The following is a 12,795-nucleotide window of genomic DNA, read 5'->3' as shown; positions in this document are numbered from 1 at the left end:
TGTCGTCGCATCCTTTTCTTGTCTGCAGAGGTGCCGCTGTCGGCCGCACTGTGTCTCTGTTTCCCTTGAACAAGGGGTACGTCTTCTGGATATGGGCTGCAGTCTATTTTACTTGGCCAAAGACTGTTTTCGGCAGAAAGAGAGAGAGAGAGAGAGAGAAAGAGAGAGAGAGAGAGAGAGAGAGAGAGAGAGAGAGAGAGAGAGAGAGAGGAGGTGTGTGTGTGTGTGTTTCCATTGGCGTTATTATCCAAATAGTCAAGAGCTGACAGCTTAAATGCATCGGTGTACGATTTGATCCGTGGCATCTTGTAATCATTGACTTGCAGGCGTTTAGATCCAAGGCGTGCAGACACACGTGATGGGGTTTGCAAGAAAGGGAAATCATTCACAAAACTACCAGATCAAGTGCGGAATTTTTATTTCCCCTGATTCCAATGGTGTAAAGTGGGGGGTGGGCGCTTACAAGGTACTATAGCCTATGCACGGTTTTGGACTAAAAGTGGGGGGTGGGCGCTTACTCGATACTGGGCGCTTACAAGGTACTTTACGGTACATGTGATTTCACTTGCAATTCTTTGCATAAAATAAACTCAAATGAGCAGACATAAAGGTGCACCTACAATTATTGTGACTGTTTGCTGTAAAACAATTTCCTTGGTAGATGGAGGGCATTGTGGGGACCAGATGTGTAGACCGTGGGATTAGATAGACTTGGGGGTTCTGGCTTGTAGAAAACTTCCCTGCTGCTCCGCCTTTTGGGGACGAACTTTGTGTTCAGTGATGTGTGCATAGGACTTTGCAACGTCAACCTCCACTGCAAACCATCTTTGTATTGTAGACACTATATTGTACCTGCAGAGAAAGATCACTTTTAGCTGTGCAGTGGAACCCTCATTTACAGCCCCCCCCCCCCTTCTTTAAGATCCTGTTTTTTTGGATTTTCTGTTTATAATCTCTGTAAATTTACTCCCCCTGTTTAAGACGTAGCTGATTTTCTCAGAATTTTACAAGTTCCACTGTAGTATTTCCCTCTGCAGCATTATTGTCAGTCAAAAGGGATACACAATCTGGCACAAAGAACAGCTGACATGAACAATAAAGTCTGGGGAAGGGTCCTGAAAGTATCTTGATTAATGCGTTGAATTGACAGGTCTAGTAAACCTTGTGCAGAACAAATATGTGTTGAAGAGTGCTCGTTGACATGTTGCAGCAAGCCAAGCCATAATTATACCCTGTTGAAGTAATACAAATCATGGGTGTGGGTTATATTAATTCACATCTTTTATAGGATTGAAATGCAGAATTCTAAGACTTGTTTCTGAAAATGTGTACATTTGCATTTAAGATCTACATGGAATAAAACTGACACTGTTCTCGACAATTGAGTATGTTTTTGTGTGCGCATGTTGCTTAGTTTATTGATAATAATTGACTTTTGGTCAAGTTGTAACCACGAGTTTTGTAGCAAAGGTGCAATGATAAAAATAGACAGAAGATAATCAGATAATAAGACACTGGGCTGCAAATTGCTTTCAATTGTCATTGTATTTATCTGTAAAATCATCATGATTTCCATGGCATGTATAATGCAGTGGAACCCCCCTTTTAAGACCCCAAATTTAAAACTCCCTCCTTTTTAAAACCTTGTTTTCTCACATTTTCTGTTCATAACGTCTGTAAAATTACCCCCATTTTAAGACTCATTCCTTTTTAAGACTTGATTTTCTCAGATTGTTTGAGGTCTTAAAAGGGGGGTGCCACTGTCGTTATAATGCATCTTCAGAAATTGAAGACACATGCTGCAGTTTTGTTATAACCATGAAGAAGAAAAATACTGTTTCTAAACGTTTACAGTGTCTTATCCTCTAACTACATCTTTTTAAAGACTCCATAACTTGTAATCACTCAACAATTCCTCTCTGTATGGCTGCAGTTCAAGTAAACCAGAAATGGTAAACCATTGCCACACTCAAGGAATTGGTTCCTGGCAACTTATGTCGGTGCGCAGCCTGAGAGAGACACGACAGAGATAGTTGCTCAAGATAAAAGATAAGCTTGACTTACACCAAAATTATGAACATTTAAACTCACCTTACTGATCTTTTTGTCTGAAATATGTTATGCCATTATTGCCACACATTGCAAGAATGTTTGATGTCCGGGTGCTTGGTCCCTGAAAATGTCAGAAAATTGTTATAGTAATTATAGCAACATCTAAAACCACTAAGTGTAAACCAAAGGCTGGCCAATTACATAGTTCTACAGCAACATCAGTTCTGAACATGAAGCTTTGAACATGCACAGCGACACTTAAAATGGCAGTCAAAAAAGAAAGGATGAATGAAATTCTGCCACATTTAGTGTTTGCTTCAATGAACACTGAGGAAGAATGTGTTCTTCATTAAAAGTAACCCTTTCACAAAGCTTTACCAATAAACTTCAATCATAGTTCTTACTGCACAGAAAAACTCATACCACTGACAATATAAAATGTCAGTTATAAATAACATGTTCTGTTGCACAACCTCCAAAGACTGCAAAGAAACAACTGCCCATAAAGCGTTAAAATATCAGTATCACGTGTGCTGACTGACTCTACTTTTTTCCATCTCAATTTTTTTTTAGGGGGATTACTCACAGACTGGCTACTCTGTCAGTCTCTGTCTCATATAATATACAGTGCACCACAGGAGCTTGTATTCAACCGCCGGTCGATCATTATTTACTTCTGCATGCTTACCCTTACTACGATGATCGACCGGCGTTTTGATACAAGCTCCTGTGTAGTGCACAGATACACACGCACCGTAGTTGCAAACACACACACTGACACTGTGTCCGTGTGACACGTGACGACTTAACTCCACAAGATTGAGCAATCTTGGGATCACACGCAAGCGTACAACTCACTCACTAACGCACACCCAAGAAAGTTTACAAGTGGAGACAGACATCACTGTGTATAAAAAGACTAAAGGAACCACATGTAACTTATAAGCTTTTATATAATAAACACAAATTTATGCACGAAACATCCACACATTTAACGTGTACACTCTACAAATACTACGAAAATTGACAACACATGAATTCACATGAAATTATCCTGGAACTCCAGTCCTAAGCACCCCCCCTATGGTTAAATAGCCTGTTAGTATACGGCGCTCAATAAGGTCGCATCACCAAATTACACGAACACAGACACATGATTTAACCACGACAGAGTACTTAGCTTTTTCGGGATACACAACGCCCGCCAAGGCCTCACATGTCCTTCCCTCCTCAGAAGGCCGCAGCTTCCTGATTCTGACCCCTTAGAAGAGTCCCCGACTGCCTAAGCACGTCGCACCCAGCTCCAGTCCTTCGGAGCTGTTCCCCAGATTCCTAGGCATGTAGAGTTGACCAGACTCCTTCCTCATGCTGTCTTCTGGTGGTCCTGCGTACACTCTGGGTGGAATCTACTGGTCGGAGTAACCCACGCCGCTCTTCTTGCGTTGCTGTGAGCCGTAGTCGCCTCCTGACAGCGTCCCATCTGTCCAGATCTCAACGCCTTCACGTGAACACACGTCCCTCCTCCGTTCTCTCTCCGGCCAACTGCATGTAAATAAAATCAGCACGTTAATACTGAACAATAACATCCCTAGCTACCTGGCGTGTATCGATGGTTGTGTTAGTGTTCATCGGTGATGCAAACCTTTAGCGCATCATACCGATGGACATCAAGATCGAAACTTTACACCAAGTAACCATGTATGGAAAAGGATAATTATTTAATACATTAGCTATACAACGGGCTTTACAATATAGATTCATAGTTTGCTTAAACCTATAAACTTATTGTATTTATCATGACCATATACGCCATGTGATATGTTACAAATAACTGGACAAACGTTCACTAAATGTTAGATTGTGGTATCCAACTTTAACATTACATTACGCAACCACAATTGCATGACACAACACCCATATCCCCACATGTATGATAACTCCCCGCGTAATATTACACACTATAATATGAAGGTATAAAACAACATGCTCAATAACATAAGGATACAAAAGTTGTCGGAAAGTAGACCGCCATCTTGTATAAAATGTGATATTCCGTGTAAACGAATATTTAACAGTTATGTGCAAATAATTACACACATATAATTCCACTGTATGTTCACTGCATATCACTTCCCAAACATGCATTAATATACATGTAAATCCCGAGGCTCCCTATACGAATAGGTAGTAATGGGCCGGTCGATGTAATTCTCATATTTCCCGTGCACATTCCCACGGACATAAACACGCTTCAAAATCACCGTGTCCCACAATATTACAACACTACTGAAACGTAAACACAAACAAAACAAACATTAGACAACGACACATTTTCAGCCACAGCAATTCGAAACAATAGTCCACCCGCCAAGTCAATGACAACGCTCACCGTAAAAAACCGCCGGGTGATGGAGTACTCGCGCCCGCCAGTACGTCTGCAACCGTACCGTTGACTCTCTCGGGTAGCACTGAACCAAAACCGTGCTAGTTCGCTGACGGGGTGTCAAAGTGTATTCGTACACCGCTGACCCGGACTATATTAATTCTTCTCTTACTAAATAGCCTAATAGATACGCTATAATATAATTTATGCATTACACTATATTATCTTACCAGGTGAAATGAACATTATTTAATTTGCACGACTGTGCCCAACAAATATTTACAAACTTTCGTTTTCTGCAGCTTGACCTGGTTTGTTCACCGCGCGTTACCGGGTGACTATAGCCCGTTCCACGATTCGGACACAAACTTGCAAATACGCGAAGTTACAGGCGTAAAGCATCTCACATCCCACACGCATACATTCTACAATAGTGTTTGGACTCCAATGCTTATGTTGTAAATAACACAATTATTATATACACTCAAACATATAACAATTACATCATCTCGTGTATCTACAAAAAGCCTGTTTAAGCTTCTCCTGCATCTCTAAAACCTCGGGTTGTGACACACCTCCACCACCAGCTCGAACTAACGGTAACCACCAACAGTGAGCACCCTATATATCAAGAGCAACCCGACTCATGAAGTCAGCGTCCACGTTGTTCACTCCTTTGATGGTCTGCACTCGGAAAGAATAAGCTTGCAACTGCAGAGCCCATCTCGTCAACCTCCCGTTGTGTGGTCTTACCTGCTGCAGGTACTGCAATGGTTGGTGATCTGTCATCAAAGTGAAATGTTGCCCAAAAAGGTAGGGCTCGAATTTCCTTATCCCCCACACCATTGCAAGGCATTCTTTCTCGATTGTGGAGTAGTTGATTTCCGCAGGAATCAGTTTTTTGCTGGCATAGCTCACTGGTTGCAGGTCACCCTTTTCATCTGCTTGCAACAGCACCGCGCCTAGTCCCACATCTGACGCATCAGTCCGTAGCACAAATGCTTTCTCGGGGTCAGGCAATCGTACCACAGGTTGGCTGACCAGAGTTTCCTTCAAGCGCTCGAATGCTTCCTGACAAGCCGGTGTCCACTCGATTGCCTCGAACTTCTTTCCCTTGGTCAAGTTCGTCAGTGGTAGGGCAATTTCCGAGAAATGTGGCACGTACCTTCTATAGAAACCGAGCATTCCCAAAAACCTGCGTACTTCCTTCTTTGTTTTGGGTTCCTCCAGTGCTTTGAACTTCTCGATCTTCACCTCCTCTGGCATCATGCATCCCTGTCCCACTTTGTGTCCCAGGTAGACTACTTGTTGGTATCCCAGGAAACACTTCTTCGGTCTGGCTGCCAGATCCGCTGCCGCCATCCGTGTGAGTACAGCTCGCAGAGCCCTCAGGTGTTCGTCCCAGTCCTCGTTGGATATCAACAAGTCGTCCACAAAGTTATCCACGTCCGTTCTTCCTAGTGGCTCGAGGAGTTTCCTCATCATCCTGGAGAAAATGGCACCTGCTGTTCTCAACCCAAACGGCATCCGAGTCCATCTAAACTGGCCTTGGGGGGTCGTGAATGCGGTCTTGTCTCGATCTGATTCTTTCACCGGAATTTGCCAATACCCTTTGGTCAAATCCAGTTTGGACAAGTACTTAGCCCGATGTAACTTGGCGAACAGATATTCGACGTCTGGCAGAGGTTCACCATCAAACCGCACAATCTGGTTCAATTTCCTGAAATCCTGGCAGGTTCTCATTTTTCCATCGGGCTTCTTGATCAAGACCAATGGAGCACTATAGGGCGACGCACAAGGCTCTATAACGCCTAGCTTCAACATGTCTTGCACTTCCTTCCTTATGCAATCCATGGCCACGTGAGGCAATGGGTACTGCCTCACTCGCACTGGTGTATCTTCGAGGACGGTGATTTCACATTCCTCAAGATTTGTAGTACGAGGAAGATCGGTGAATTGGTTCTCAAACTCAATCGTCAAATCCCTCAGCTCTTGTTGTTTTTGGGCGGGTAACACGTCATTGATGCTAACATCTTTGGGTCCCTCTCCCGCTTCTAATGGCACTAATGGAATGGTGTTCTGTCCTGCTGAGACTTCAGGCACTTCTTCCAGTTCCTCTTCTTCCAGCACCACTCCGACAACCGCTGGGATCTCTCTCCTCCTGACGTATCTCTTCAAGAGGTTGACGTGGAATAATTTCTTTTTACTCCCCACTTGAATCCGGTAGTCGTTCATGCCGCATCGCTCCTTGATGACGTAAGGTCCACGCCAAGCGATTTCCAGCTTGTTCTTTTTCATTGGAAGAAGCAGCAACACCTCATCTCCTTCCTTGAATTGTCTGTCTTCTGCCTTCCTGTCCGCTGCTCTTGCGTATCGCTCTGTCGCCTTCCCGAGGTTTTCTCTGGCAATTCTGCATGTCTCCTCAACTCGATTCCGCAGGTCCACAACGTACTCGGCAGTGGTTCTCACTTCTTGGTCTGTCTCTTCCTTGGTCCACAGCTTCCGTAATACCTGCATAGGTCCCCTCACAGTTCGCCCATAGAGTAGTTCAAACGGTGAGAATTTTAACGACTCCTGAGGAACTTCCCTATATGCAAACAAACACGCCGGAATGAACCTGTCCCATTCCTTGGGTTGCTCCTGGCAGAGTCGTTTCAGCATCTGTTTCAGCGTACCATTGAAACGTTCAACTAGACCATTGCATTGTGCGTGGTATGGAGTTGTGTACATTCCATGTACTGACATCAGGTTGTACACCTCCTGCATCATTTCGCTCTTGAACTGGGTACCGTTATCTGACAACACTTTTTCAGGTATGCCCACTCTGGTCCAGTTCTCCCACAACGCTTCCGCCACATGTGGTGTATCGATTTTCTTGAGAGGGGTTGCTTCAGGATACCGGGTGGCATAGTCTACTGTTACCAGTATGAAACGGTGTCCTCGGTCTGACGGCGGATGAATCGGCCCTATGATGTCCACCGCTACCTGCTTGAACGGGACATCGATCAACGGCATTCTTTCCAATGGTACTGGCTTCACTTTCCCTTTTGCCGTAGTTCTCTGGCAAGCGTCACATGATGCCACGTATCGTCTGATGTCGGGGCACATACCAGGCCAATAGAATTCTGTCCATATCCTATTCCTGGTTCTCGTTCCCCCTAGGTGTCCTGCCATGGGTGCATCGTGAGCTAATCTCATCACCTCATTCTGGAACTCACTGGGCACCACTAACTGTCGGTGATCCACTCCATCTGCACCTGAGTATTCTCTGTACAACAAAGCTTTACGTATCACGAATCGAACATTCCCGGTTCCTTGTTGACGCCATGGCTTCTTTTCCACCGCCAACTCGCGCACACGTTTTAGTTGTGGATCCTCTTCTTGTGCTTGAGCCATTTCAGCACAGGTCCTTTGTGCCAATGGGACTCCATTAATCTTCAATTTTAGATTCCCTCTCTCGTCCTTCCTTGCTTGTCCTCGTGTCTGAACTGCTGCGCACAAAGATGGAATCACATGTTTCTTTCCGTACACCGGAACTCTCACTTCCTTTCCATTTGGCAAGATCATGTAGTTTCCTATCAATACAGGAATTGCCATATTCTGAATAGCGACAGCTTCCACGTTCCCTACAAACACCGAAGATTCTAACTTCACGATGGCTATGGGAGCCTGTACTGTTCCCTGCTCTTCAAACACTCCTGACACTTCTCTTGTCCTGTTTGTGTACGTGGCCGGGTCGATGAGGTCAGCGCTAACACACAGCATTGGGCTTCCCGTGTCACGTATGGCTACCACTGCCTTCCCGTTCACCCTAACTGTCATGTCGAAAGTTTCTCCCTGAGTACGACGATCACACTTCCCACATAACCCTGAGTGGATCTTGTAATTCGCTTCCACCTCCCGCATCAAGAAAACTTCTCTCACTGCAGTCTCCTCCGGTTCTGGACTGATGATAAGGGTTATTCCTGGACAGTTCCTCTTTACATGTCCGAACTTATGACATTTATGACATTGTATGCCTGCCCCATACATTTCTCCGCCACCCCTCGGCTTCCCCGCTTCCGGGCAATTCCTTATGAGATGATCCCCTCCACATCCGAAACATTTGACAGTACTATCTTTTACCCTTTGTCCCTGGGTAAGTTGCACCTTACTGTCTGTCTTCCCATTGTTTCCTTTATCTTGGTTTTTCCCCCCTTTCTGTGATGAGTCGAAACCAGGACGTGCATCCACGAAACATTGGGCTTGCTCAACTGAATCAGCTACATTGGTGGCTTTGGACTGTCGAATGAACGTAGCGACAGACTGAGGAATGCCAGTAAGCAACTGCTCCAAAAGAACCAGGTCGAAGAGGTCCTTGTAAGTTCGCTGTTTTTCCGCTAGGTCCATCCAACTGTGCAGGTACCGCGTTATCCGGCTCACGTAGGTTGAAAACGTTTCTTCGCTCTTCCTTCTTGCTGCCCTGAACTTCTCTCGGTACGATTCTGCTGTACACCGGAATCCTCTCAGTAACTCTTTCTTCACTAACTGGTAATCTCGAGCGTCCTCCTTCGACATATCCCCAATCAAGGTCGTCGCTTTCACGTTGAGTTTTGTACTCACGCGTCTCGCCCATGTTGTCTGGTCCCAGTCTAACTCCTCTGCGAATCTCTCGAATTTGGTAAGATAAGCTTCTATATCCTCCTTGTTCTCGTCGAATGCAGGAAGTGTTACTTTGGTAGATTCTACCATTCCATCCCTCGCCTTCTGATGAGCTCGTTGATTATTTGCCCTTTGTTCCTCTAATCGTTCTGCGTGCCTCTGTGCTTCATCTTGAAGTTTCTTCATCTCATCGATTCTTTCAGATTCCATTCTTTCCATACGTTGAACTTTGGCCTCCTCAAAGTCACGCTGCTTTTGGGCCTCTTCACGTGCTTCTCCCAGTTTCTTTTCCTCCATCTCACGCTGCTTCTGGGCTATACCCTCCATACGTTGAGCTTTTGCATCCTCGAAGTCACGTTGCTTCTGAGCTTCCACCCGTGCTTCTTCCAGCTTCCTTTCCTCCATCGCCAATTTCTTCTTCTCTAAACTCAACCTCTCCTTGTTGGCCCGTACATCCTCTATCTCCTTCATCTTGGCGTCGGCGAATGCTCGAAGACTATCTCCCTTCAACTCCATCTGCGTTCCTAAGGTCATGAACTTCTGGTAGTACGTAATGGACTCCCCTTCTTCCCGTCCTGGACTATGTAGAAGCTTCTCTCGAGTTGATTTTGCCTTCCTCATGAGTTCAGATGTAACTAATCCGGTTAAACTATCAGTCGGCACATCCTGTGACCTAAGTCGCCCTGACACCGGAGAATCCACACTATCACCTCCCGTCGCCATTTCAGATGAAAACGCGCTACTTGAAAAAATATTTGCATGCACGCGAAAGGAAAACGCATCAAACTGCGTACCGAAGCCCACCGAGAAATCGGACGAAATCCGCGTAAGTTATTGACATTTGGTTATACTTTACCACAATCAATAGCCACATAGCCTTAGCGTAATACCGGAATGAAACTTTACTTTAACCGAATCCGAATATAGAATACATGCGTATTTGCTAGTTCGATCTGCTTCAGTGGCGCCGTCTGACTTTAACGGATGGACTAAAGATGAATCCTTTGTGGCTAAGTAACCCAACACCTCTCAACCGCTGAGAGATGTCCAGTCCCCTCCAACCACCCACGGGATGTCTAAACAGTCACCACATTTCAAATCAAACGGTCACCACTACCTCACACAAACCAACAAACACCACACACAAACTATGCCAACAACACAAACAAACACAACAACAAACAAATTTGGTTCCAAAAAAAAAATAAATAACTAAAGGGTCCCAGAGCTTCGCCTCGAAAGCATATCACTCATGGGTCCCCGGCATCTCCACCATTGACACGTGACGACTTAACTCCACAAGATTGAGCAATCTTGGGATCACACGCAAGCGTACAACTCACTCACTAACGCACACCCAAGAAAGTTTACAAGTGGAGACAGACATCACTGTGTATAAAAAGACTAAAGGAACCACATGTAACTTATAAGCTTTTATATAATAAACACAAATTTATGCACGAAACATCCACACATTTAACGTGTACACTCTACAAATACTACGAAAATTGACAACACATGAATTCACATGAAATTATCCTGGAACTCCAGTCCTAAGCACCCCCCCTATGGTTAAATAGCCTGTTAGTATACGGCGCTCAATAAGGTCGCATCACCAAATTACACGAACACAGACACATGATTTAACCACGACAGAGTACTTAGCTTTTTCGGGATACACAACGCCCGCCAAGGCCTCACATGTCCTTCCCTCCTCAGAAGGCCGCAGCTTCCTGATTCTGACCCCCTAGAAGAGTCCCCGACTGCCTAAGCACGTCGCACCCAGCTCCAGTCCTTCGGAGCTGTTCCCCAGATTCCTAGGCATGTAGAGTTGACCAGACTCCTTCCTCATGCTGTCTTCTGGTGGTCCTGCGTACACTCTGGGTGGAATCTACTGGTCGGAGTAACCCACGCCGCTCTTCTTGCGTTGCTGTGAGCCGTAGTCGCCTCCTGACAGCGTCCCATCTGTCCAGATCTCAACGCCTTCACGTGAACACACGTCCCTCCTCCGTTCTCTCTCCGGCCAACTGCATGTAAATAAAATCAGCACGTTAATACTGAACAATAACATCCCTAGCTACCTGGCGTGTATCGATGGTTGTGTTAGTGTTCATCGGTGATGCAAACCTTTAGCGCATCATACCGATGGACATCAAGATCGAAACTTTACACCAAGTAACCATGTATGGAAAAGGATAATTATTTAATACATTAGCTATACAACGGGCTTTACAATATAGATTCATAGTTTGCTTAAACCTATAAACTTATTGTATTTATCATGACCATATACGCCATGTGATATGTTACAAATAACTGGACAAACGTTCACTAAATGTTAGATTGTGGTATCCAACTTTAACATTACATTACGCAACCACAATTGCATGACACAACACCCATATCCCCACATGTATGATAACTCCCCGCGTAATATTACACACTATAATATGAAGGTATAAAACAACATGCTCAATAACATAAGGATACAAAAGTTGTCGGAAAGTAGACCGCCATCTTGTATAAAATGTGATATTCCGTGTAAACGAATATTTAACAGTTATGTGCAAATAATTACACACATATAATTCCACTGTATGTTCACTGCATATCACTTCCCAAACATGCATTAATATACATGTAAATCCCGAGGCTCCCTATACGAATAGGTAGTAATGGGCCGGTCGATGTAATTCTCATATTTCCCGTGCACATTCCCACGGACATAAACACGCTTCAAAATCAACGTGTCCCACAATATTACAACACTACTGAAACGTAAACACAAACAAAACAAACATTAGACAACGACACATTTTCAGCCACAGCAATTCGAAACAATAGTCCACCCGCCAAGTCAATGACAACGCTCACCGTAAAAAACCGCCGGGTGATGGAGTACTCGCGCCCGCCAGTACGTCTGCAACCGTACCGTTGACTCTCTCGGGTAGCACTGAACCAAAACCGTGCTAGTTCGCTGACGGGGTGCCAAAGTGTATTCGTACACCGCTGACCCGGACTATATTAATTCTTCTCTTACTAAATAGCCTATAGATACGCTATAATATAATTTATGCATTACACTATATTATCTTACCAGGTGAAATGAACATTATTTAATTTGCACGACTGTGCCCAACAAATATTTACAAACTTTCGTTTTCTGCAGCTTGACCTGGTTTGTTCACCGCGCGTTACCGGGTGACTATAGCCCGTTCCACGATTCGGACACAAACTTGCAAATACGCGAAGTTACAGGCGTAAAGCATCTCACATCCCACACGCATACATTCTACAATAGTGTTTGGACTCCAATGCTTATGTTGTAAATAACACAATTATTATATACACTCAAACATATAACAATTACATCATCTCGTGTATCTACAAAAAGCCTGTTTAAGCTTCTCCTGCATCTCTAAAACCTCGGGTTGTGACACCGTGTTCAAACAAAAACAGGAAAACTGGACACATTCGGCCGCTTGATTGATCCTTCATTCGCACTACACACTAGCAGACACACATACAACACAGCAGCAAAATGTGTCCAGGTCTTTCCAAAGTATACACGACAACACTCGCTTTATTTAATACTTACAACTCCAGTACCAGGATATCTGTATCTGTATCTGTAGGTTACGTCGCTAGCATCCTGAACGGTAAAACACTCCAGCTTTCCGTCTGCTTGCTGATGAAAACTTTGCATTTCGTGCGCCGAG

At 44.5% G+C, this 12,795-nt stretch overlaps 2 protein-coding genes and 2 long non-coding RNA genes across 7 annotated transcripts; all 4 read right to left on the bottom strand.

Annotated features, from left to right (window-relative positions):
- Window positions 1–604: 604 nt before the first annotated feature.
- LOC138954550 (uncharacterized) lies at window positions 605–2,843 on the bottom strand. Of its 4 annotated transcripts, none has more exons than XR_011451885.1 (3): window positions 2,807–2,843; window positions 2,092–2,173; window positions 605–852 (listed from the first exon to the last, which is right to left on the bottom strand). It is a non-coding gene; the product is annotated as an uncharacterized lncRNA (long non-coding RNA). The 4 variants fall into 4 exon arrangements; XR_011451888.1 differs by lacking the exon at window positions 2,807–2,843 and adding an exon at window positions 2,639–2,657; XR_011451887.1 differs by lacking the exon at window positions 2,807–2,843 and adding an exon at window positions 2,476–2,494.
- Window positions 2,844–2,987: 144 nt separating this feature from the next.
- On the bottom strand, window positions 2,988–8,420 carry LOC138954548 (uncharacterized). Its single transcript, XM_070326365.1, has 2 exons — window positions 4,442–8,420; window positions 2,988–3,594 (listed from the first exon to the last, which is right to left on the bottom strand). The coding sequence occupies exon 1, from the start codon at window positions 8,339–8,341 to the stop codon at window positions 5,057–5,059; it is 3,285 nt and encodes a 1,094-aa protein (XP_070182466.1). The 5' UTR covers window positions 8,342–8,420; the 3' UTR covers window positions 2,988–3,594; window positions 4,442–5,056.
- Window positions 8,421–8,508: 88 nt separating this feature from the next.
- Window positions 8,509–9,799, bottom strand: LOC138954544 (uncharacterized). The gene is made up of 2 exons (XM_070326361.1): window positions 8,702–9,799; window positions 8,509–8,523 (listed from the first exon to the last, which is right to left on the bottom strand). Exons 1-2 carry the CDS (start codon window positions 9,797–9,799, stop codon window positions 8,509–8,511), a joined length of 1,113 nt encoding a protein of 370 aa, XP_070182462.1.
- Window positions 9,800–10,496: 697 nt separating this feature from the next.
- LOC138954552 (uncharacterized) lies at window positions 10,497–12,514 on the bottom strand. Its single transcript, XR_011451890.1, has 2 exons — window positions 11,951–12,514; window positions 10,497–11,103 (listed from the first exon to the last, which is right to left on the bottom strand). It is a non-coding gene; the product is annotated as an uncharacterized lncRNA (long non-coding RNA).
- Window positions 12,515–12,795: the final 281 nt, after the last annotated feature.

This window comes from Littorina saxatilis, unplaced genomic scaffold (assembly GCF_037325665.1).
Source record: "Littorina saxatilis isolate snail1 unplaced genomic scaffold, US_GU_Lsax_2.0 scaffold_187, whole genome shotgun sequence".
Classification (NCBI taxonomy): domain Eukaryota; kingdom Metazoa; phylum Mollusca; class Gastropoda; order Littorinimorpha; family Littorinidae; genus Littorina; species Littorina saxatilis.
The sequence above is the reverse complement of the archived record's forward strand: the minus strand, read 5'-3'. Positions and strand labels throughout refer to the sequence as shown.

What these genes read in the sequence shown, in the direction of transcription:
- LOC138954548 (XM_070326365.1), bottom strand. Translation starts at nt 8,341, where the DNA reads ATGCGGGAGGTGGAAGCGAATTACAAGATCCACTCAGGGTTATGTGGG.
- LOC138954544 (XM_070326361.1), bottom strand. Translation starts at nt 9,799, where the DNA reads ATGGCGACGGGAGGTGATAGTGTGGATTCTCCGGTGTCAGGGCGACTT.